General features: G+C 36.8%; 1 protein-coding gene and 1 long non-coding RNA gene across 2 annotated transcripts; both read right to left on the bottom strand.

The window, feature by feature from the left end:
• Positions 1-1125: 1125 nt before the first annotated feature.
• On the bottom strand, positions 1126-11195 carry LOC124172585 (zinc finger and SCAN domain-containing protein 2-like). The gene is made up of 7 exons (XM_046552027.1): positions 11162-11195; positions 10317-10436; positions 9163-9294; positions 7865-7996; positions 6291-6416; positions 5523-5595; positions 1126-2778 (listed from the first exon to the last, which is right to left on the bottom strand). The coding sequence occupies exons 2-7, from the start codon at positions 10383-10385 to the stop codon at positions 1676-1678; spliced, it is 1635 nt and encodes a 544-aa protein (XP_046407983.1). The 5' UTR covers positions 10386-10436; positions 11162-11195; the 3' UTR covers positions 1126-1675.
• Positions 11196-11315: 120 nt separating this feature from the next.
• Positions 11316-20499, bottom strand: LOC124172326. Its single transcript, XR_006868127.1, has 3 exons — positions 20461-20499; positions 20205-20342; positions 11316-11329 (listed from the first exon to the last, which is right to left on the bottom strand). It is a non-coding gene; the product is annotated as an uncharacterized LOC124172326 (long non-coding RNA).
• Between the last annotated feature and the right edge of the window lie 965 nt (positions 20500-21464).

Raw genomic sequence — 21464 nt, 5'->3', positions numbered from 1 at the left:
AAAACTTTCTTATATGGCCGCTAAACTTTATATAATAAATTTTACCCAACAACCGCAACACAGCAGATGTAATTGGTGGTTTACAGCTCAGCCTTGACTGAAAATAAAAAAATGTAGGAATAAAATTGAAAATATTTTAAGAATAAAAATAAATAACATACTACATTCATTTAATTAGCTAACTCTGACATGAGTCTATTATTATGCAATAATATCGCATTATTTATAACATGGGGAAAAGACAGTTATTATTGGTATGGTATGGTATTTGGAGGAGGCGACCGACAGCTGAGGCCATTTGCGCCATGAGGGAAGGGTAGGTAAGGTTGGGTGGAGAGAAACCCGGCATCGGCATTAGCCTGCTCTCAACGAAAGGCGCCAAGGGGACCACGGCTTATTCGTCCCATCCGACGGACGGAGTGTTCCGCTTGAAATGTCCTCCACACAACATTCAAGCAGGGATCGGGCAGTCTCTGAAAATTCTCTGCTGCTACCGGGATTTGAACCTGGGCCCACCGGGTGGGAAGCCAACACTCAAGCCACCACAACAACCTGATCCCCGAAAGTTATTATTTCCACCAAGCATATTCAAAGGACACATGATATTCCATGAATATTCAGATCCATTTATGAGATGACCAAAAAGGCTGGACTTAGAGCAATATACGTTGAAGTGAATATTGTGGGCTTCTTCAATATAAAATGCGGAATGCAGGCTGCTTCATCCCAATCTGCGAGACTGGCTGTACCTTTTTCTGCAACTACTTTCCTCCAATATTCACTTTGAAAATCTAAAAATACATGACTTGGTACATTCTTCATGCATTTACATAGATTGCCAATAATCCCTGTCGGCACTTAACTATCCTTCAGTCCTAATTGTGCAGGCAAGAATTTACTATTGGGCTTTTAAGTGCATATTTGCATGAGATTGAATTAGAAACATTTGTAACATTTATGTGAATTATCCTGTCCCCGAGCAAATATGTTGCATGCACAAGGGTGACTTATCCCAGTGAAATCATCACAGCATACACAACATGAATAATGTCTCTCACTTGTGTTCCAATGTGGCAGTAGAGGTTGTAACACAAAGTGAAATAAATAGCACAAACTCAGCATGAATAATGTTTCAAAGCTTTTAATGTACACATGTGGTGGTCAAGGCCTTTCCTTGCAGTGACGGATTGATGCAGGCTATGTATAAAAATAGCTGCTCTCTCATGTGAGCATGCATGTGACTGTGAAGGTAAGCACTCACATCAAAATATATACAACAAATGTTAAATTGAAAAGTTTTATCTTTTCTTTGTGTACTAATGTGTAACTAGGTCGTATAAACGAGTGAAATAGTTGCTGCAGATGTTGCAAAAATAAATATCCTATTGGGTGTGCACACATATCCATAGGCTCTTTGTCACCGCACGAATAACATTTCTCCTCCGGGTCGTTTCGCATGTGACTGTTGAGAGATCACCTCTGAATGAATGATGTTTTTGCAAATTCTGCATGAACAAGGTCTCCCTCCGGCGTACGTTCAAATGTGTCCGACCAGAAAGTTGCTCACAGGAAAAGAATTTTCGCACCTTCTGCACGAATAAGGATTCTCCCCCGAGTGTGCACGAAAAAGTGTCGCAACGTCCCCCTTTCTCAAGAATGACTTTTCAAAATCATTTCATGAAAAAGGTATCTTTACCGAATGAGTACGTACATGTCTAACTAAGTGGCTCTTACTCGAGAAAGACTTTTCACACAAGTTGCAAGTATAAGGTCTCTCTCCCGCGTGTGAACGGATGTGTGCATTGAGGTTGCCACTCTGGGTAAAAGACTTGAAGCAAATTGTACAAGAATAAGGTTTCTCTCCCGTGTGTGTGCGAATATGTGTAACTAAGTAGCTCTTTTTCGAAAAAGTCTTTTCACAATAGTTGCAAGAATGAGGTCTCTCGCCTGTGTGCGCATGGATGTGTGAATTGAGGTTGACTTTCTCAGTAAAAGACTTGGAGCAAATTGTACAAGAATAAGGCTTCTCTCCCGTGTGTGTACGAATATGTGCAACTAAGTTGCTCTTATTCGAGAAAGACTTTTCACACTCACTACATGAAAAACATTTTTCTCCCGTGTGTGAACGTATGTGGGAAACAAGGTCATTACACAGAGAGGACTTTTTGCAGACTGAACACAAATAAGATTTCTCTGGGATTGATGATTCTGCTACAGCATCAAAATTATGAGCATCAGAATTACTTTTTGTGTGTTTGATTAGCTCATTTTTGTCGTTGAATGCATCTCTGCAGTGAAATGAATTTTTGTTTAACCTGTTACTGCTCCTAGGATTTTTGATCGAGCAATTAGGCATCTCCTCCTTGTCTCCCACGAGGGTCTCACAGCCATTTCTTTCAATTCTAATAATTCTGATATTCCTAAGGCTATTCATAGTATTTGGTGCATCAAAACCACCTTTCTCCCCAAAAAAAGTCTTTGCGCCTCCAGTTCCACTGAGTTTATGTGATTTGTTGTTTCTCACATTGCATTGTCTATCATCAGGAATTGAGCGATTTTTTTTCATGTCAGTTGCTGGAGCACCACATTTTTCCATGTCTTCATCCATCAGGTTTCTTTCCGTCTTTACTAGGGATGCTCCAGCGTTGAAATCACTTTGTGTCACCAAAGCTGTGGGACCAGTGCATTCTTCATTTGTATAACTCCTTACATTTCCTTCCGCAGGCAGATATGACGTTGATGTTGTTTGAATCGGCATTCCATCGGTTGTTTGGACCCCTAGAAAAGAATTTCAAATGACAACTATCATAGTTATACATGAAAACTAAGATTCCTAAACTTCTACTCAAAAGTGATTCAATGGATGAAAAAAGGCATAATTCACTGAGTTAAAATCTAGCCTGGCTTGGACTTGAAGCCAGAGGCAAAAATAAACAGAAAATGAATAGATGGGAAAAAATTGGGAAAGAAACACATAACACAAAAACGTCTAGGGCAACATGAATCATTATAACCCATTGTATTAATACAAAAGCCAAAACACATGCACACAGCACATCTGACTTACAATTGATGAAAAAGAATAAAATCAGGTCATTTTAAGAATTTGTCCTTTCTATGGCAGACTGTGATTTAAACCTATTTTCTTTATGTTGAATTGTCCTAAGGTAGATATTTTAAAAATATAAATTAATTTACTATTCAATTCAATATCTTATGATTGGCAAATGTTTTGTAAATTAAAACATCATTCAATCAACCAATTAAAAATTAAAAAATTAAAATCGTAAATTTTGTGGCACTACAGACGAACATCTTGTAAATATTTTTTTAATTATTCCTGAATTAGTTTTCATAAAACTATTAAACATTTAAAGCTTAAAGCAATAAAATAACCAAAATAACTTTACATATTTCAGGATTGCACGCACGCCTCAGCTATTATTTACGTTGGGATAGTAGTGATTCCACTCTTTATCATAATTAGCGTCTTTATTGCTATCCCTGCTATCTTCTGCAGAAAATCACTACACAATCACTGAGCCACATTACATTTTTCACACAGTTGGCCGACGCCAATTTTAGTTTTGTTGTAGGATGTACACACATCAGATTTCTTTTAGCTACCACTTTCAACATCAATGGCAGTATCGTGACGCATTGTGTAATGAACAAGAACTGATACATGGTCTTTGGGCAGTATGACATGAACATATAATTCTTTTGGAAATTAAAGAGAGATAAATTCATTGCTCTGCTCTTGCTGGGTAAAAATCCTTTCTTAATTTACATTTAACTACTTTTGATCGTACCAATGTATGAAAGCCTTTCTTTCTGCAAATATTTGGGCCAGGGAAACAATAGTGAACTAGTTATCACATGTACCATTTGGCACCCACAAATCGCTCAACTAACAGAATAACAATATCAAAAGCTGAATTACTACTTCAGTACGGTCCTTTGGGCTGTAAAAATATGTAAAATAAGTTCTATAAAAGAAAGTTACCATGAAAAACTGCTGCAAAATCAGGACCGCTTATTCACAGTTTATAATAGAAAATGAACAGAAAACACTTCCTATTCAGTTGACTACTTAGCAATTCCGCTAAGAAGAAGATATGCTATATCTAAACGCGACAGGGGAGTGACAACCACAATAAATACTCCCATATCAGCTAAGATAAGAGATAAAGAACCCAGAAGAAGGGTACCTTCAATAAATCGTACGGCTGCGAATCACTGCTTTGTATTTTAGGAGTGCGGATTTCTGTAACTCACCACTGGGAAAACGGTTGAACTTTGCCCCTTGTAAAGCACCAGCTTAAGGTCTCTTGCACCCCCACTACCCTTCCCTGCAGAGGAGGCAATAAAGCAGGCCACTTGCCGAGGTACCCATAACAGTAACTTAGATGCGTGAAACACTGTGTCCTTGTCGATGTAGAAAAATATCACACAATATTTGTTGCATATTTATAAGCAATGCTGACAAAAAAAAATTACACTGGCGTGAGGCAAAGTCATGTGGCCAAGTTACACCAGCTTCATGTCTTGCTCTATTTATGCTAACCATGTGCCAATTACTAACATACAACTGTGTGAGGCTTTAGAGGACTAAATGATGTACAGCTACTAATATCAGGTGCATAATATGCCATCATATGATGAATGGCACACCTAATGAAACACTATCGCCCACCTTTGTGCCCCTCATGTCTACTGAAGAGTTAAAGGGTTGGGATGCAACATTATGGGCAGTCACTAGAACCCTATCCTGCCAGCGCCTACACTAGGAAAACATTTTCCACGCTATGAACAGCATGAGAATGTTTGGAGTCTATCTGTGTGTAGATTAATTTTAGAGAAGAGTCACCGTTGGTTTTTTCATTACTCAGATTTGGGAGAACTCAACGGTGTGCCCTTCCTTTCCCCCTCCTACTGCACTTGAGCCTCTATCTCTATCTTAACACATGTCCATGGACAGCCAATTGTGTTAACAGTATTTTTTAAAGCAAATTCAGTATTTGTTTTCAATAATTTAACCTTCTAAAAATTACTAACCTCTTTTGAGCATTTTGGAATTTTAAACGGATTTGTAGTGTTAACGACATCAAAGTTAGTGAACACAAGGTACTAAGACTAAAACTTCAGAAATTCGTTATTTTTAATGCTACAATTTCATTTTAAAAATTGCTGCGGAGACCATGGTGTGATTAGACTCATCTGAAGGCATCCATAAAGACGTATGGTTATTTGAAAGCACGCCGGCACGCTTGGGATGGTGGCCAGTGAAAAGACGTCCCATCAGAAAGCAGCCTATGTCTTATCTATATACTGCTATTTGTAGCCCTTGAGAGCACTAACCCACTGATTCCAATGCGGACTCATTGGCCACTGTCGTATTTTCAACTATGTCCCTTGTTAAAGTAAAAGTTGGCTAAATAAAAGCATAAACATGTGCATCCTCCACATTAGCATCATTTCCTTCATGTATAGAGTTACTTTCAACCATTAAGAGTACTCACCAAATGCCTCAGCAGTGGACTCCTGTGCAATCGTCAAACTCTCAACTGGCTCCCCATCCTCGCCTAACGTAAGCTGTAAGTAATAATCAACATTTGAATCATGTATGCACAAAGGATTCAGGAATTTTTTTAAGGATTACCTAAAACTACTTCATACACCACATTGCATCAAGAGTTTTTCAGTGAAAGTCATGGAGATCATAATGAACACATAATATTTGTAAAATGAAAAGTAGGAACAAATTATGAAAAGAGCTCCATGCGAAAATTGAACCTAGAAGTTCCAGGTAGTAGCCACACACCATAAACACCAGGCTATCGCTCTTACATGAAGGCAGACCATTTATAAGGGAGTAAAATATACCTATAAATGTTGACCCGCTTTTCTTGTTTTAACCATTGGTTATGTAAACCTACATTTGGGTGATTTGTGGGCAGCTTCCAACATATTATATCACTAAAAAGTTTGATTTGAATGTAAGACCTGATATTCTTAATGAGATGGTTAGTACCAGCATTTACTTTCGTAAAATATAAGGAAAGCATACTATAACACATAAATAAAACATAAATAGGAATGAAAACGGTTTATTTTTAGATATGAATACTACTTCAGGAATTAGAAACTTTGAATTAAATGGGTAACCTTAACAGCTGTGCAGAAAGCAAAACGTCCTACCATTTACAATGATAAATGTTTACATTTTTACCAACTACATATTGTCATAATCAATTAATTAAATTCCACAATAAGAATTCCTTACATACCTGGGCATTCTCTTCCAAAGATGGTTCCTTCTTTACCCCAATCAGCGTCCACTCCAGGTCTACCACCATGGCTCCTGTGCCCTGAATTTCCACCTTTTCACACTGGGAAGCTGTTAAAGTTATGGGCTGCAACATAATGCCAAATAATCATCATACATGATTGAGTTACAAAAAAAAGAAATGCTTTTGAGAATTTGTCTTTCGAATAAAATTAAAGTTCATTCAATATGGAGATGTTCTTCATGCTACCCTGCAAGCATCCTCAAAGTAAATAATGTCAGAATTTTATAATGTTTATGCTTATGTTTATTAAATTTACCTTTTTAATACAGACTTAAAAACCCTTATTTGCATAGCAAAATCCCTTCAAAAGCCATGTATTGATCCTCAGAGCAATAGTTTCTGGAAATATAAAACTCCAGATGTAATTCTATTCTTAATAGAAACCTATTTTATGGGTGAAATTTCCATGAGTCCAAATCACAAATGTAATAACACACATTCATGGAAAATTAATAGGGTCAATAAAGGAGAATAATTTATTGTGCTTTGCCTTAGTAGTCAGTTTGTCAAACATAATGATTAATAAAAATAAGTTACTCAGTCCTGATATAACAGGAGGCAATTCCAAGTTGATGGAAAAAGTTATCCATACCTGAACTCCTAATAGGACAAGAGATGCTTAACTTTAATGGGAAAATATGAAGGTTTATTTTACCCTGCACAAACAATTGATGAATGGTGTGTATTGAGCTGTTATAGGGACTAAATAAAAATTTTATAATGTATATTTAAATGGAATGTCATTAGTTTTCACAGAAATAACTAAATCCTTAACAACTTATTTGCTCAAAAGGTATACGACAGTGCTTTCAAGGATGTGAAATTTTTTTCTGGTATAAATGCAATATATCCGTGATAAATATAAACAACAAATGACAACTGGAAATGTATATCTCCACTACTGACCATGGTTTCATTACTATCTCAGTTTCACTTCACATAACCTTAAAAACTGACTGAAATGTAATACTAATGGAAGCAGAATAACCAGTGATAGATGAAGTGGGCAAGAAATAGTAAGTAGAATAGCACAGGTACAGAGAGCATTCTACAAAAAAGAATATTCTACTCACAGCTGAGAATTAAAATACAGACGTCAGGAAACAATTCATCAAACACTACATATGGAACATATTTATAAATGGTATTAAGGTTTCAAAATTGACAGCTGCAGAAAAGTCAAAAGAAGAGTGGGAGATAAGATGTTTTCTAAAAATCTTAACTTAATCGGCTACATCATGAGATATGATGGCCTTGTAATGAGAAAATTGACAGACAAAGAGAAGGACAGGTGGACTGAAAGTAGAGAAAAAATGGCTCAATATGTTTTAACAAGTCAGATTATTAAGGATATACAAAAAGAAGAGCAATAACTTGGAAACATAAGCAGATGTTAGTTAAGATTTGAGGACTCTATGAAATGAATTTAAGGAACGTGGGTGTATGATGGCGACATAGTTCATATGCAATTCAAGTTCAATGGAAAATAAATAGTTGATAAATAGTAATACCTGATTAGAAGAGTCTTGATGCACCTGATTGCTTGTGAAACCATCAGAGCAATCATTCACCACATTTTCTTCTTCATCATCGCTAATCTGATCATTTTTAACAGAAGAGCAGTCGTACGTTACCGGATCACTCTATTGGAAAGAGGAACACACTTTGATGAACATTTTAATCAATTGGGGCACAAGCAAAAGTGATCATGAACGAAGCTTCAATTAAAGGGTGTCTGTAGTGAACAACTAATCCCTGATGAAGTATTCTGGCCTATTTGTAAAAAACAGAGTAACTTAATTGACTAACAAGATTCAGCCAGTTAACTTATTCTTCCTTCTCATACAATCTAATAAAAGCCTTGAGAAAAGGGAGGAACAACTTAATTGGGCACATCATGAGAATGAATAGGTTTTAAAATTGTGGACTTCCCCTATCATTGTAGTTAACTTCCAAAAAGGAGCAAAGCAAAGAGCACTGAGCTTTAAAGAAGAATGTCATTATCTTGTACAAAAATAACTGAAACCTTTACATACATACTTATTTGCTCAAAAGCTATACAACAGTGCTTTCAACCGTATGAAATTGCTTCAGGTGTAAATGCAATTATCATCTATGATAAAATACAAACAACAAATGACAACTTCCACACTTTTACATATATCTCCACTCCTGACCATGGTTTCAATACTATGTCATTTTCATGCCTCATAACCTTAAAAGCAGACAAGCTACATGAGGCCTAGTTATCAGTGATGGATGAAGCAAGAAAGAAATAGTGAATAGAATAGTTTTACCACAAAGAGAACTCAAAAGAAAACAGGAATCTTCATACAGCTGAGATTACTATTACATAAATATGGAAATAATACATCTGACACTACATTTTGAGCATATTTAAAAATAATAGCAAGGTTTTAATATCGATGGCTGCATAAAAGGCATAAGGGGAAGCATTGGAAAAACATTGCCAGTGAAGAATATAGAAGATATAAGGGATCGAATGAGGAAGTTCCAAGAAGTACAGAAAATAGATGGAGAAGTCTTCTAATAAACAACACTTGATCGGCCACAGCATGAGATATGACGGACTTATAAAGACAATTGCCAAATAAAAGAAAAAGAGAGATGGATGGGAAGAAGGGAAAAGATTGCTTCTAGATGTACATATATCGTTAGTTAGATTAATAAGGATTTAAAACAGAAAAAGAAAGTAAATATTTAAAGATAAGAAAAATCAAATTTAGGAATTTTAGTTTATATGTAACTCAAGGTCAACAGACAATATATAGTTCATAAATAGTATTACCTGACCAGAAATGTCTTGATGTATCAGTTTGCTTGAGGCACCATCAGTGCAATCATTGAGTCTATATCCATCTTCATCATCGCTGATATGATCTTCTTTAACAGAAGGGCACTTGTATGTTACCGGATTACTCTATTGGAAAGAGGAACCTCCATTGATACATATTATAATCAATTGGTACAAGAAGCAAAGCAAGTGGTCATGAAGAAAGATTTAATTACAGGATGTCAGTACAAAATAAATTATTCCCAATGAACGATTCTTGCCTCTAAGTAGAAATAGATTTACCTAATCAACCAGCAACATTTGGCCAATATAGTTCTTATTTTTTCAATATAATCTAATGAAATTCTTGGTAAGAAGAAGGAACCCCTTTATTGGGAAAATTTTGAGAGTAAATAGCTCTTAAAATTGTGGATTTCCCCTCGCATTATAATTAATTTTCAAAAATGAGCAAGACATAAGCACTGATTTCTAAGAAAATAATAAAAATCCAAGAATAAGCAAAATATTACTATTACATTAATAATGGAAGGTTTTCAAGACTATGAACAACAACAGCAGAAAATTGAGTCAAAGTAAATGAAAATCAGTTCACCTCACTAAAATTTCACGTCTTTTGGTAATCGATTTGCATTGCCAACGTGCAACACCTCATTCAAAAATGTTTAAGGACAAATCCCTAGTCCTTGTTATAAATTTCTGTTCACTTTCATCACAAAATCCATATCTGATCTGATTCCTGTGAATATCAATCTCTCATAAGGAACGAGCTATGCTGTTCGACCGGGCTAGCAGCTGCATCATGATGTCATGGTCATTCTTTAAACTGTTGCAAACTCAACAGTACTCATCTTACCTCTCAATTCCTAATCACCCTTCTACTACTCAGTCATGTGATTACAGTGCTCTCACTTGCTCAGTAAACAAATTTGAGCAGTCAGTTTTGCATCAAGAAAGCAAAAAAAAGGTTCATTACAATAAATAATTCATTCAAAATTATTCATTCATGAAATGTATTCTGTAGCTGGTCATTATTGATCAGGAGTAGGAGAATGCTTTACGTTTGTTCTAAGAGGTGTTGGGAATAATCCTCTAAGGAATGATATTGTGCCGTAGAAAATTAGAACTATACAAGGCAAAAGTCAACTCACCAATTCATCAGTGGCCAATGGGTCTGACACATCAGTTGAAATTCCTGCTGGATCTGATGTGTACAGCATAGGATGAATCCCTTCACTGAGGTTACCTTCATCCTCGTCTTTCACTTGAAACTGGAAGATAGTAATAGGCTTCACTCAATTAAAGAAAAAACAATACTAAGCCCATTCGATGATAAAAAAATCCTCATTTCCTTGAGATCACTCCAGCTGGCCAATGTACTCATGATATTTTTGTGACTCCTGGATCAAACTCCAGAATATCAATGTACAACTAGGGAGGGAGAGTTATGTCACAAAGGGCGTGTGATTTGAATGAGAGTTTTGGCCACTTACAGCAGAGGCAAAACAGCGGGAACGACAGATTGAGGTTCCAATGTACATAGAATTGTCCTAATATTTTCTTTACCCATGCTTGTAATGAGGGGTCACAACAGTTATAGCTGGATCCTTCATTGAAATTAAGGAGAAAGATGGCTTAAAACAAAGAGAAGGCAATATTGAGACACAGCCCAGTTAAAGCCAAGACAAATGGCTCAAACAGACATTTCACATCGTTATCTACAAGCCTACTCCATCGGATAAAAGTAATTTCTATTAGAAGATTTCCAGTGTTGTAAAAGTGATATTGACTGAAAAATATTAGTGTGGTTCAGTTTTCTGCCTCATATGTTACAACTACAAAATCCCTAAACTGACGGTGGCATTACTTTGAGTGACTTCCCATAAATATACTTATATTTATGACAGACACACCGTCTTCCTTATTGCTACCGAGAAATTTGTATAACTGAAGGTGGTTCAAATCAGGTTTCACTGTGTACTAGAACATAACTTACCAACTCATTGTCCCTGGGCAGTACCAAGTCTGGCACAGGAAGGTATATCTCAGTGGTTTGGGCTGAGCATGTGGGCTGTGAATTGTTTTCAATAGCCTCTTGTAGGCAGCCCTTAGTCTCCACAGAAGGCCCCGAGTTGTCATCAGCTGCCCCTCCTCCTTCAAAAAACTGCAGAAAAAGTAAGAGAAAAAACACTCTTCTCCTTAAAAATACATTCATGGGATGCTCTAAAGCAATACGAAAAAGGATATTCAACATATCGTCCATGATTTCATACACAAATGGAGTGGTGTCAGCATGCCAGTTAATCAAGTTTTGGGTCTGGTAAATATGGATCTCTGTGGTCGAATAAGTGATGTCTCAGTTGGCGGGGCAAAAAACATGTTTGTGCTTGTTGATGATTATTCAAGGAAGCCATTTTGCTATTTTTTTGAAATCCAGAAGTGAAACATTTGATAGATTCAATGAATTTAAAGCTTGGGCTGAGACCAGGACAGATAAAAGGATTAAGGTTGTAAGATCTGACAATGGTCTTGAATTACCTAATCAAAAGTTTGATTCTTTTTAAGGGTACATGGAATAGAGCATCAGATTAGCACCCCATATACCCCTGAACAGAATCGTGTGGCAGAATGTGCTAATCGCACAATATGTGTAAAGACTAGATGCAGGTTGTTTGATTCAGGCTTACCAAAGGGTTATTGGGTGGAGACCTGTAACACTGCAGTCTACAATAAAAACCGTGTACCACATAGAGCTATTCAAGGTAAGGCTCCACAAGAGTTGTGGGGAGGAAAAATGTCATCATTCAAACATTTAAGGGTTTTTTGGTGTCCTGCATATGATCATGTTCCTGATCAGAAAAGAAATAAGTGGGATGCTAAGGGGAAAAGGTTAATTTTGTTGGGTATTGTGAAACAAGAAAAGTTTATAGACAAATTGATCCAAATAATCCCTCCGAGTCATTAAGGCAAGAAATGATTTCTTAGAAAATTATGCGAGGCCTAATGTAAGGGGTGAAAGTGTACCCAATAAGGGTAAGAATGATGCAGTGTACCATTTTTTATCATTTTTTCCAAGGAATGAATCTAGTTTTCCTTTAAATAATGTTAAGTCAATTGGGTTTGATGAGAGTAGAATGCAAGGACCAATGACAGAAAGTCAAGGTTGTGTTTTGGATGGGGAAGTAGACTCCAATAACGATGTCCTTGGTATTGAAAATTGTGGTGAATCTATTGAAGTCAGAGAATCCAGTATTGAGAGGGAGAGAAAATGCCCTTCACAAAATAGGAACCCTAAACTTTACCCTTAATTTGTAACTTCATTTTAGCTTGGAGTAGTTTTTTTAGTGGCAAGGATCCTAATTCAGTCGATGAGGCCTTGGCTGGCCCAGAAAGGTCATATTGGAAAAGGGCACTGCATCAGGAAATGCAGTCCTTTAAGTGTAACAAAGTGTGGGACCTGGTGACCTTGCCAGATGGAGCTTAAGCTATAGCTTGTTGAAACTCAGTTCATATTATGTCTTTATCACAAAATTCTTGGAGCCAGGAGAAGGCCTTCAAATCGTCCCATTCGCAGAAAATTCACGTTACCCCTGGAATATTATGCTCATGTGAAGTATTCTAACTTCCTTTTTTTAAGTTACAAGCTTGTACTTAAAATAGAGACATAGGGTAACAATTATCATTGTTAAATGAACAAAAAAAAATAAATTTTTTAATGCTGAATTCGCTTCTGCAATAATAGTCAGAGAAGTTGCGTTTATAAGGATAAAATCACTACCTAATAATTTTACACAGTGGTGTCTCAGAAACTGAAGAGGAATGTATTTATTTTGTTGATGACCTCTTAATATATCTAAACATGTCATACTGAAGAAAATATGGGGTCCAATATGAAGACATGTAGCTTCTTAATAGAATAGTCTCCGATTACCATATTCTTACTCCATGTGGCATGTGATATTTCTGACAGAAGACAAGCAGTTTTGTGAAGCTAGGATTTTCTTACATGAAAATAGATCAGCATGGATATGCTTTTTGCCTAGTATTGTACAATTAATTAAGTTGCCCAGCTGAAGGATATACTATTTAGAGAGACTACCCATAAGAACACATATATTTACACTTTCACAACTGAAGGTTATTCACCTCTGTTTTTAATGTCGAAGAGCAAATAACTTACCAAGATATGGGCTTTTGGTAGTTTGCAGTCTGTCACAGGAATGTATGCTTTAGTAATTAGTACACAGCCTGCAAGCTGCAAAGATCTCTTGCGTCAAAACCACCAAATTCTCAATTTTCAACTATGGTGTCTTTGAATAGGATCATTGATGTGGAATAAGTTTTCCTTACATTTCATTAACTCTTGCATATAGTTATATGGGAACTAAAAATTAGGGTCCTTTAGTTTGTTAGTTACTTGATTATATGTTGTAATATTATAATAACATGTCTTATATTTGCTTCACTTTTGATGAATTTGACTAATATAAAGTTTAGTAAAACTACTTTTGTCTAACCAATTATTACAAATTTTTGTTTACATGTAAAATACATTTATTAATAATGATTTTGATAGATTTTATTCAGCATCAAAAATACTACCTACAACTTAAGAGTACTACTTTTTTAGGTCAGTGCACCTTATGTTCTAACCTCTATTTATTTTATTTACCAATGACCAAATTAATACAATTTAAAAGCAAAAAATAATCCTCTCCTATGCCTAAACTATTTTAAAAAAACAGGATATTTTTCAAATAACCACTATACTATTATTATACTTAAATCAGACATCGCGTGAAAATGGCACTTTCATTTTTATTTTATTGCACTCTCAATAACAGTTTATCGCATTTTGTAGCGTCTATTTTTTATTTTCATAATGAGGTAGATGATGATAAAATGTAGTGAAACACAGTCATATGACAAAATACAGAATATGTTAAATAATTATGTAGTATAACAATAGTAAATTAAGGATTCCTTATGCAGGCTTCTGCGGGTCGATGAGTATGAAGATACGTCTCTTTCGGGTAATACACCGCGTGGGTCCATTGTTCTCGGACGACAGTTTCGCCGGCGTTACAGTCGGCTTCCTCAGGTCAGTGAAGTAATGATGCAGTGAATTGGCCGCCTTATATATCTGTCCGTAGAGGCTAGGTCATCTGTGATTGGCTGTCGCTGCTGTGTCTTTTTCCACGCAAAACTCGTTTCCAGGCATGCGGAAGGGGATAGCCGTCTTCCCTATTGAAATTATCTTGAGTCTTGCTTATTTCGATGGCTTCCCGTATCAGGCGTGGAAAATATCTCCTTTCTTCGGAAATAAGCTTCGTTTCATCAAAATTGATGTTATGGGTAGGGCCTGTCCATATGTGCTCTGCTATGGCAGAAAGTCGAAATTGTCTGTTTTTAGTTGCCCTTTGATGCTCCATTAGGCGGCATTTGAGGGATCTGGAGGTCTGGCTTATGTAGCTACTCCCACAGCTGCCCTTGACTTCATACACTCCGCTCTTCGACTACGTAGGAACTCCGTCTTTTACTCTGACGAGAAGGCTTCTGGTCTTGGAGACGCAATTGAACCTTGTGATTACATTGCGTTTGCCGAGAACGCGTGAAATCTTCTCTGTGGTTCCTGCAACATAGAAGTCCGACCCGACGTCAAGTATACAGCGAAAAACGAAAGATATCATGTACCAATCATCAATCCCAGTAGAAGAGAGGAAAAGACTCATTGAACCGGCTCCCAAACCACCTCGGCTGTACGGGCTCCCCAAGATCCACAAAGCGGGCGTCCCTCTTCGCCCCATTGTTAGTGCCGTGGACTCACCCACACACAAATTGGCAAGATACCTCGCGAGTCTCCTGAAACCCTTCACCGGTACGACGTCGACCTTCGTAAGGAACTCATCGCAATTCGTGCAGATCTGCAAGGACACGGAGACCACAGAGACTGATCTCCTAGTGAGTTTCAACGTGGAGTCCCTTTTTACAAGCATACCAGTGGAAAAGGCGGTGCAGGCTGGGCGAGCACTCGTATCGGAAGGATTACCGCACGACATCCCGAAGATGGTGGAGTTATGTTTAAATAACTCATATTTCCTTTGGAATGGGAAATTTTATGAACAAAAGAAAGGTGCGGCCATGAAATCTCCTCTCTCGCCAGTCATCGCCAACCTCTATATGGAAAAGTTCGAGGAGCAGGCGCTGAGTACCTCTAGGGTTGTACCTAAACTCTTCCTAAGATACGTAGACGACACTTTCGTCATTTGGCAGCACGGAGAGAAAGAGCTGTATCTATTCCTACAGCATTTTAACCAGGAAGACGACTCCATCAAGTTTACGATGGAGATAGAAAAAGACAAATGCCTACCATTCTTAGACGTCCTCGTGAAGAAGAAGACCGACGGGACACTAGGCCATGAGGTCTACAGGAAAAAGACCCACACGGAGCGGAACCTACAATATTCTTCACACCACCATCCACTGCAGAAGAGCTCTGTAATCAGGACCCTATTCCACCGAGCCCTAACTATTTGCGACGACAATTCCCTAGATAAGGAGAAAAAACACCTGAGGAAAGTAATGGAGAAAAATGGATACCACCGAGACATCATCCGGAGGGAAGAAAGGAAAGCGAATATGGCCCTTTTAAAGACCGATGACCAACCTGCAGAAGAAAAATCGAAACCTGCCGCTTTCGCAATGATCCCCTATGTTGCAGGAACCACAGAGAGGATTTCACGCGTTCTCGGCAAACGCAATGTAATCACAAGGTTCAATTGCGTCTCCAAGACCAGAAGCCTTCTCGTCAGAGTAAAAGACCGAGTTCCTACGCAGTCGAAGAGCGGAGTGTATGAAGTCAAGTGCAGCTGTGGGAGAAGCTACATAGGCCAGACCTCCAGATCCCTCAAGTGCCGCCTAATGGAGCATCAAAGGGCAACTAAAAACAGACAATTTCGACTTTCTGCCATAGCAGAGCACATATAGACAGGCCCTACCCATAACATCAATTTTAACGAAACGAAGCTTATTTCCGAAGAAAGGAGATATTTTCCACGCCTGATACGGGAAGCCATCGAAATAAGCAAGACTCAAGATAATTTCAATAGGGAAGACGGCTATCCCCTTCCGCATGCCTGGAAACGAGTTTTGCGTGGAAAAAGACACAGCAGCGACAGCCAATCACAGATGACCTAGCCTCTACGGACAGATATATAAGGCGGCCAATTCACTGCATCATTACTTCACTGACCTGAGGAAGCCGACTGTAACGCCGGCGAAACTGTCGTCCGAGAACAATGGACCCACGCGGTGTATTACCCGAAAGAGACGTATCTTCAATGAATTAAGGAACAAGACATATAGTGGCGGAGGTGTAGCTTGCCCATGCCCACTTGTAGCTCGTGGCCATGTAGAGTCCCAGCCAACTAGCAGCTGGCAAGTGGCTCACATGTTTTAAGCAGTGAGTGTCGGCAGAGCATTCAAACTGTGCTTGGCACATAAGGTATGAATTTTGCGGTCTAAACAGCAAATTTGCGTAAAATATCATGAAATTCCGGTCACCGCATCTATCTCGCATTTATTTGCGCACATCGCATCCATATCGCTTTTGCGATATTCACGTGTCTCAAGCGATGGTTACGGTAAAGAAATATTAAGAAACTCAAATTTTGAAAAATAATTGTACTGGCATTGTTTAACTTAAGAGCCTGACAACATAACATTGATCAACGGTAAGTTCCATTATTAAAAAAACTTTTCAAAGGAAAGAAAATTGATTATAAACAACAATAACTCCTTCCATGAACAAAGAAACTACCAAAAAACATAATGATTTGGATAGAGACCATAAACCAGTTCTTAGTTTCATACACAGATCTACCTACTCATGAGAGCGTTTAATTCATTAAAAAATCGTTACCAATGTATCCTTAAAAGAATACAACATTACGTGTCCTTAGGTTTCTCTAATGAAATTAATCAAGTAAGAGTTCCTTTACATTACTCAAATACACTTTGCTCAATTGAAGTTATATCACTTCTTATAACTGTATAAAACTGAAGTTAATCATTAAATTCCGTTGAGATAAATAGGAGATAACAATGCAGATTACAATTTTGAGGAAGGAAGATTTGTAAAAATTATTTTATGTTAATGTCTACTATGGCTGTTTAATGAAAGCATAGATAATTGATTTCAAATAAAAAATGGGATCCCCTAAGGCAACCTGATATCACCATGAAGTTTCTCTTACAGCCTCATGGAGACTTTGAGCAAGTTATTTCAAGAAAGAAGATGAAACCTTTTTTATTTGAAAGTAGACAATTAGATATGAATACTGTTGAAGGGTTTTGTCCATATACGCCCGGGTTTGAGGGAAAAAAGCATTTAAATTAAAAAATAATGACATTGAATTTCATTAAATAATTTGGCTCATTGTTTCAATGCCAGTTTGGCCTAGTGGTAGCGTACTGCACTATCATTTCGAAAGACCAGGGTTCGAGACTCGGAGAGAGTAAATTTTTTCCAGTCCCCCAACAACCTTTTTTCTAATCTGTTCCATCTTCTTCAGATTAGTTGATTTCATACATATCACATTTTTTTACTTGTAATGTCAAGAAAGAAGATGAAACCTTCTTTATTTGAAAGAAGACAATTAGATATGAATACTGTTGAAGGGTTTTGTCCATATAAGCCCGGGTTTGACTGCTTTTTGAGAATAAGCCCTATATTGACATTTATGCCGCCAAGATTCATCCAAACAGGAGTGGTAAAACTGTGGTACTGGCATCAAAATGCAGGGAACTTATTTTCAGAGCAAAAGATTTGAAACATACTGTCTTTGAAGAGTTCCCCAGTTTCCATGTGGGAGAAAGACTTAAAATCAGGGATAACGAAAATTGACAAGCTTGAAATGATCGACAGATGGGTATACGATCGCTTCGTGGAAGCCAAGAACAGGAATGAACTGGTGATGATGCGGACTTCACAAGAATAGGCTATTTCAGGGTGATTTCATTACATATCTCCAGGATTAGAATTCTAAGCCAGTGCTTAATGGGTTGCATCTTTCAAGAAGAGACACCGAAACGTGCAATGCAAAATTACATGTCAACGAGAGAGCGTCTGCTGAAGAAATATTGCACAAAGCAAAGTAACACACTCATACACAACAGAGTATGATATTATGGCCTCAGGAAAGCTGCTTTCTACAGTTTTTATTGTGCGTGTCATAACCTGGTGGTGATTTTGGAAAGACAGCCATTAAAATTAAAATGCAAGATATCCCAAAAATATACAAGAAAAGAAGACCTTCCCATTCAAGTAGTACATTCCAATCTCTACTCCAACAATTTTTCCATGCACTTCAAATTCATAGAACAAAATAGATCTATAAAATGAAATACATCCCATTCCCCATGCCATGAAGCTATTTCCAAAAAAATATCTGTACAAATAATAAGCATTTTCAAAAAAGTTGACCGAAAAAATATATCATGAGAATCAAAATCATCACCTCATACTTTTAAAGCCTGTTTACACCAAACAATAACATATGCAACTTAATGTGTGAATGCATGAATAATGAATGCAAGGACCAAATCAGACAGGTTCAATTTTCTATTCATGCATTCACACAAGTTGGGTGCGTTACACAATGCATTCTTGTGTACATTTCTGGATTCATTTATTTAGACAATAGCTAGCACAGGTAAATTCATGGAGTAAACAGACCTTTAACCATGAACCGTATTGTAATAACCCCTACCGATTTAAAAAGCAATACAGTGTTTAATATCCCCAGCCACAATTATTACAATTCTTACATGGGAAAAACATCTCAATACATAAAAAATAGTATTTTATAACGAAAAACATCTCTTAAAATTAGGATACCTATAGAAATGTACCCATTTTTACAGTGTAATAACTAAAAACCAAACTGTCACTAAATAAAAAACACACTTTTGTGTACATGATTTTTGATAGCACCAAAATCATGTACACAAAATATTATTATTGAAGAATTGTATGAATTAACGGTTTATATAAGCAAAGACATAAAACATTTGATAAACAGCTGACAAAGACAATTTTAGCAAATTATATTGTTATGAAATCAATCAGATATATTACAAATATAAAAAATGCATACACTTAATATTGAAGCATTGCAACGAACAAGTACACAAAATTGCCAGGTATGCACAATACATTTTCTTAACCTGTCCTATAAATTTTAGATCGATTTGTTGAAAAATTTCATTGGATATATCCTCGTGCATTTCAACTTCAAAACGGTAAATAAACGTCTTTAAGTCCGCAAGTACGATTCTGTGAATTACCTATCCAAACTGTAAGTGTTGTAATTTATAACGAAACAGGATGTAAAAAGCAAAAGAAATACATCGAAAACATATTCCACAAAAATTTTTATGTTCATTGATATCTTTTTTGAGTTGGTCATTCATGAATTCAAATGATTCACTTTTTCGGCTATTATGGAATTGTAAACACTTAGCGCAAAAAAACGACTTCACTCTTCACCATTGAGTAACCAGATGCGAGTTAACTAATGCCTCGTCAGGATTAACTAATTCGGAAACACTTATGTGGGACATTGGACTCTTTTCACTGTTCTGTCGATCATGCACAAGGGCCGTTAGTACCATCTTATGTTGTTCATTAACAAATTTAATACCCCATTAACTTTTGATGCCTAATCAAAGCGATTTTTAACAAACGTTGCACGTACCAGTTTGCTACAGTCATAAAGCATTATACTTACCCCGTCGTAGCAAGTGCTTCATCAAATACACAATCAATTTACTTTTTAAAGTAACTGTTATAACCAGTTCAACCAACAAATACAAACATCTTGCTACATTTTTCATTCTCGTTGATATAAACTTAAAACTACTAATACCGGGCTACACGGTACATAACCACGAAGAAGTTAATATCTGTTTGCGAGAACGATTTAACATCATGTGGAAGTTACACGAGGCATCCAATGAAAAAAATAATAAGCACTCACCCTGAAGTAATTTCTGGACGAAAATTTTCTCAGTTCTGCGTCCGATTCATGACAAATATTTTTGAAATCGTAGAATTCGATGATCTTTTTCAAGCACAATGGACATAAAGTGGCAGGCAGGCCATCTCCCACAGCAACCTAAGAAAGGAATGAAAACATATGCAAGAGATTTCAGACGTACCAAGGAAAATATGTACTCATAGAACGGAATAAAACAAGAGGTGAGGAAATCGATAACATGTAACCCGCCACTTACTTTTAAGTCGACTAAATCATATAAGGCATCCTCTACAGTTATCTGGCTTGCTAAAATTGAAGTGAATATGTTGTAATAATAATCATTTTTCTTCAAGCAAAGTCTGCACGGGGTGTCCTTGGAAATCCTGTCTAAAGACTCTAAGTAATTCCCAGTGGTAGCACTCATGGTTTCACAGCTATAACTAGTTCAGTCTCTAAACCAGTTCACTTCTCAAGCAAAGTATCCACACAGCACTCAGTGATTACTAAATTCCTAATAAATTACGATCATTTCCATTGCGTACACCAATGCAAAAACATTGGAATTATTAAGATAAAGGGCGTGTTAAGCTCGCATTTAAATATGACCTCAAAAAGATATCACATCGCAGCAGAGTCATCAGCAAATACTTCAACAAATTCCATGTTTATTGACGTTCTACGGTATAACAGACCAAGGTAGAAACGTTTAGTTCAGATACCAGACTTTAATTGTCTTTCTGACCACTAGAGGGTTACGTACGCAATAGGCCTACATCGATAAATGATGTATTTGCAACTATGAGATATATCTAATTGAGCTTACTTGAATTTTTTTAAACATAAATATTTAAAACTCTTTAAATTCAGCGTTCAAGATATTTTGTAACCTTTTTCATATTTAAAGATCGTAAATGAAATGTGATCGTGTAGAAGCTTAAGTCGGCCTTAAATTCAGTTTCTGTCCTAAGCATAGAATAATAATTAAACATAAATTATAAAACTACCAAAAATTGAAAGAAAATTGACGAATATATATTAAATGTCCCTTTATTTTTTCAAATGGAAAGAAATTTGTCTTGAAACGCGGATATTTGGCCTGTTCTATAGGTGTGCTGTTTGCGGATAAAATGGGAACTAGATATCATCGATTCTAATCTGAGGCTTGATTGCATGTTCTTGTATTAACAAGTAAACGTTGCGGTCGTGCATGATGTATTCGTAAGATTTACAACCATGTCATAAATTGTTGAAAATATTCTC

This window comes from Ischnura elegans (genome assembly GCF_921293095.1).
Source record: "Ischnura elegans chromosome 13 unlocalized genomic scaffold, ioIscEleg1.1 SUPER_13_unloc_1, whole genome shotgun sequence".
Classification (NCBI taxonomy): Eukaryota; Metazoa; Arthropoda; class Insecta; order Odonata; family Coenagrionidae; genus Ischnura; species Ischnura elegans.
The sequence above is the reverse complement of the archived record's forward strand: the minus strand, read 5'-3'. Positions and strand labels throughout refer to the sequence as shown.

Coding starts and splice junctions, on each gene's coding strand:
- LOC124172585 (XM_046552027.1), bottom strand. CDS start 10,385: ATGCTGTACACATCAGATCCAGCAGGAATTTCAACTGATGTGTCAGAC. Junction 9,295..10,316: donor CATTGGCCACTGATGAATTG/GTGAGTTGACTT, acceptor TCTTTCCAATAG/AGTAATCCGGTAACATACAA. Junction 2,779..5,522: donor GTCCACTGCTGAGGCATTTG/GTGAGTACTCTT, acceptor ATTCTTTTCTAG/GGGTCCAAACAACCGATGGA.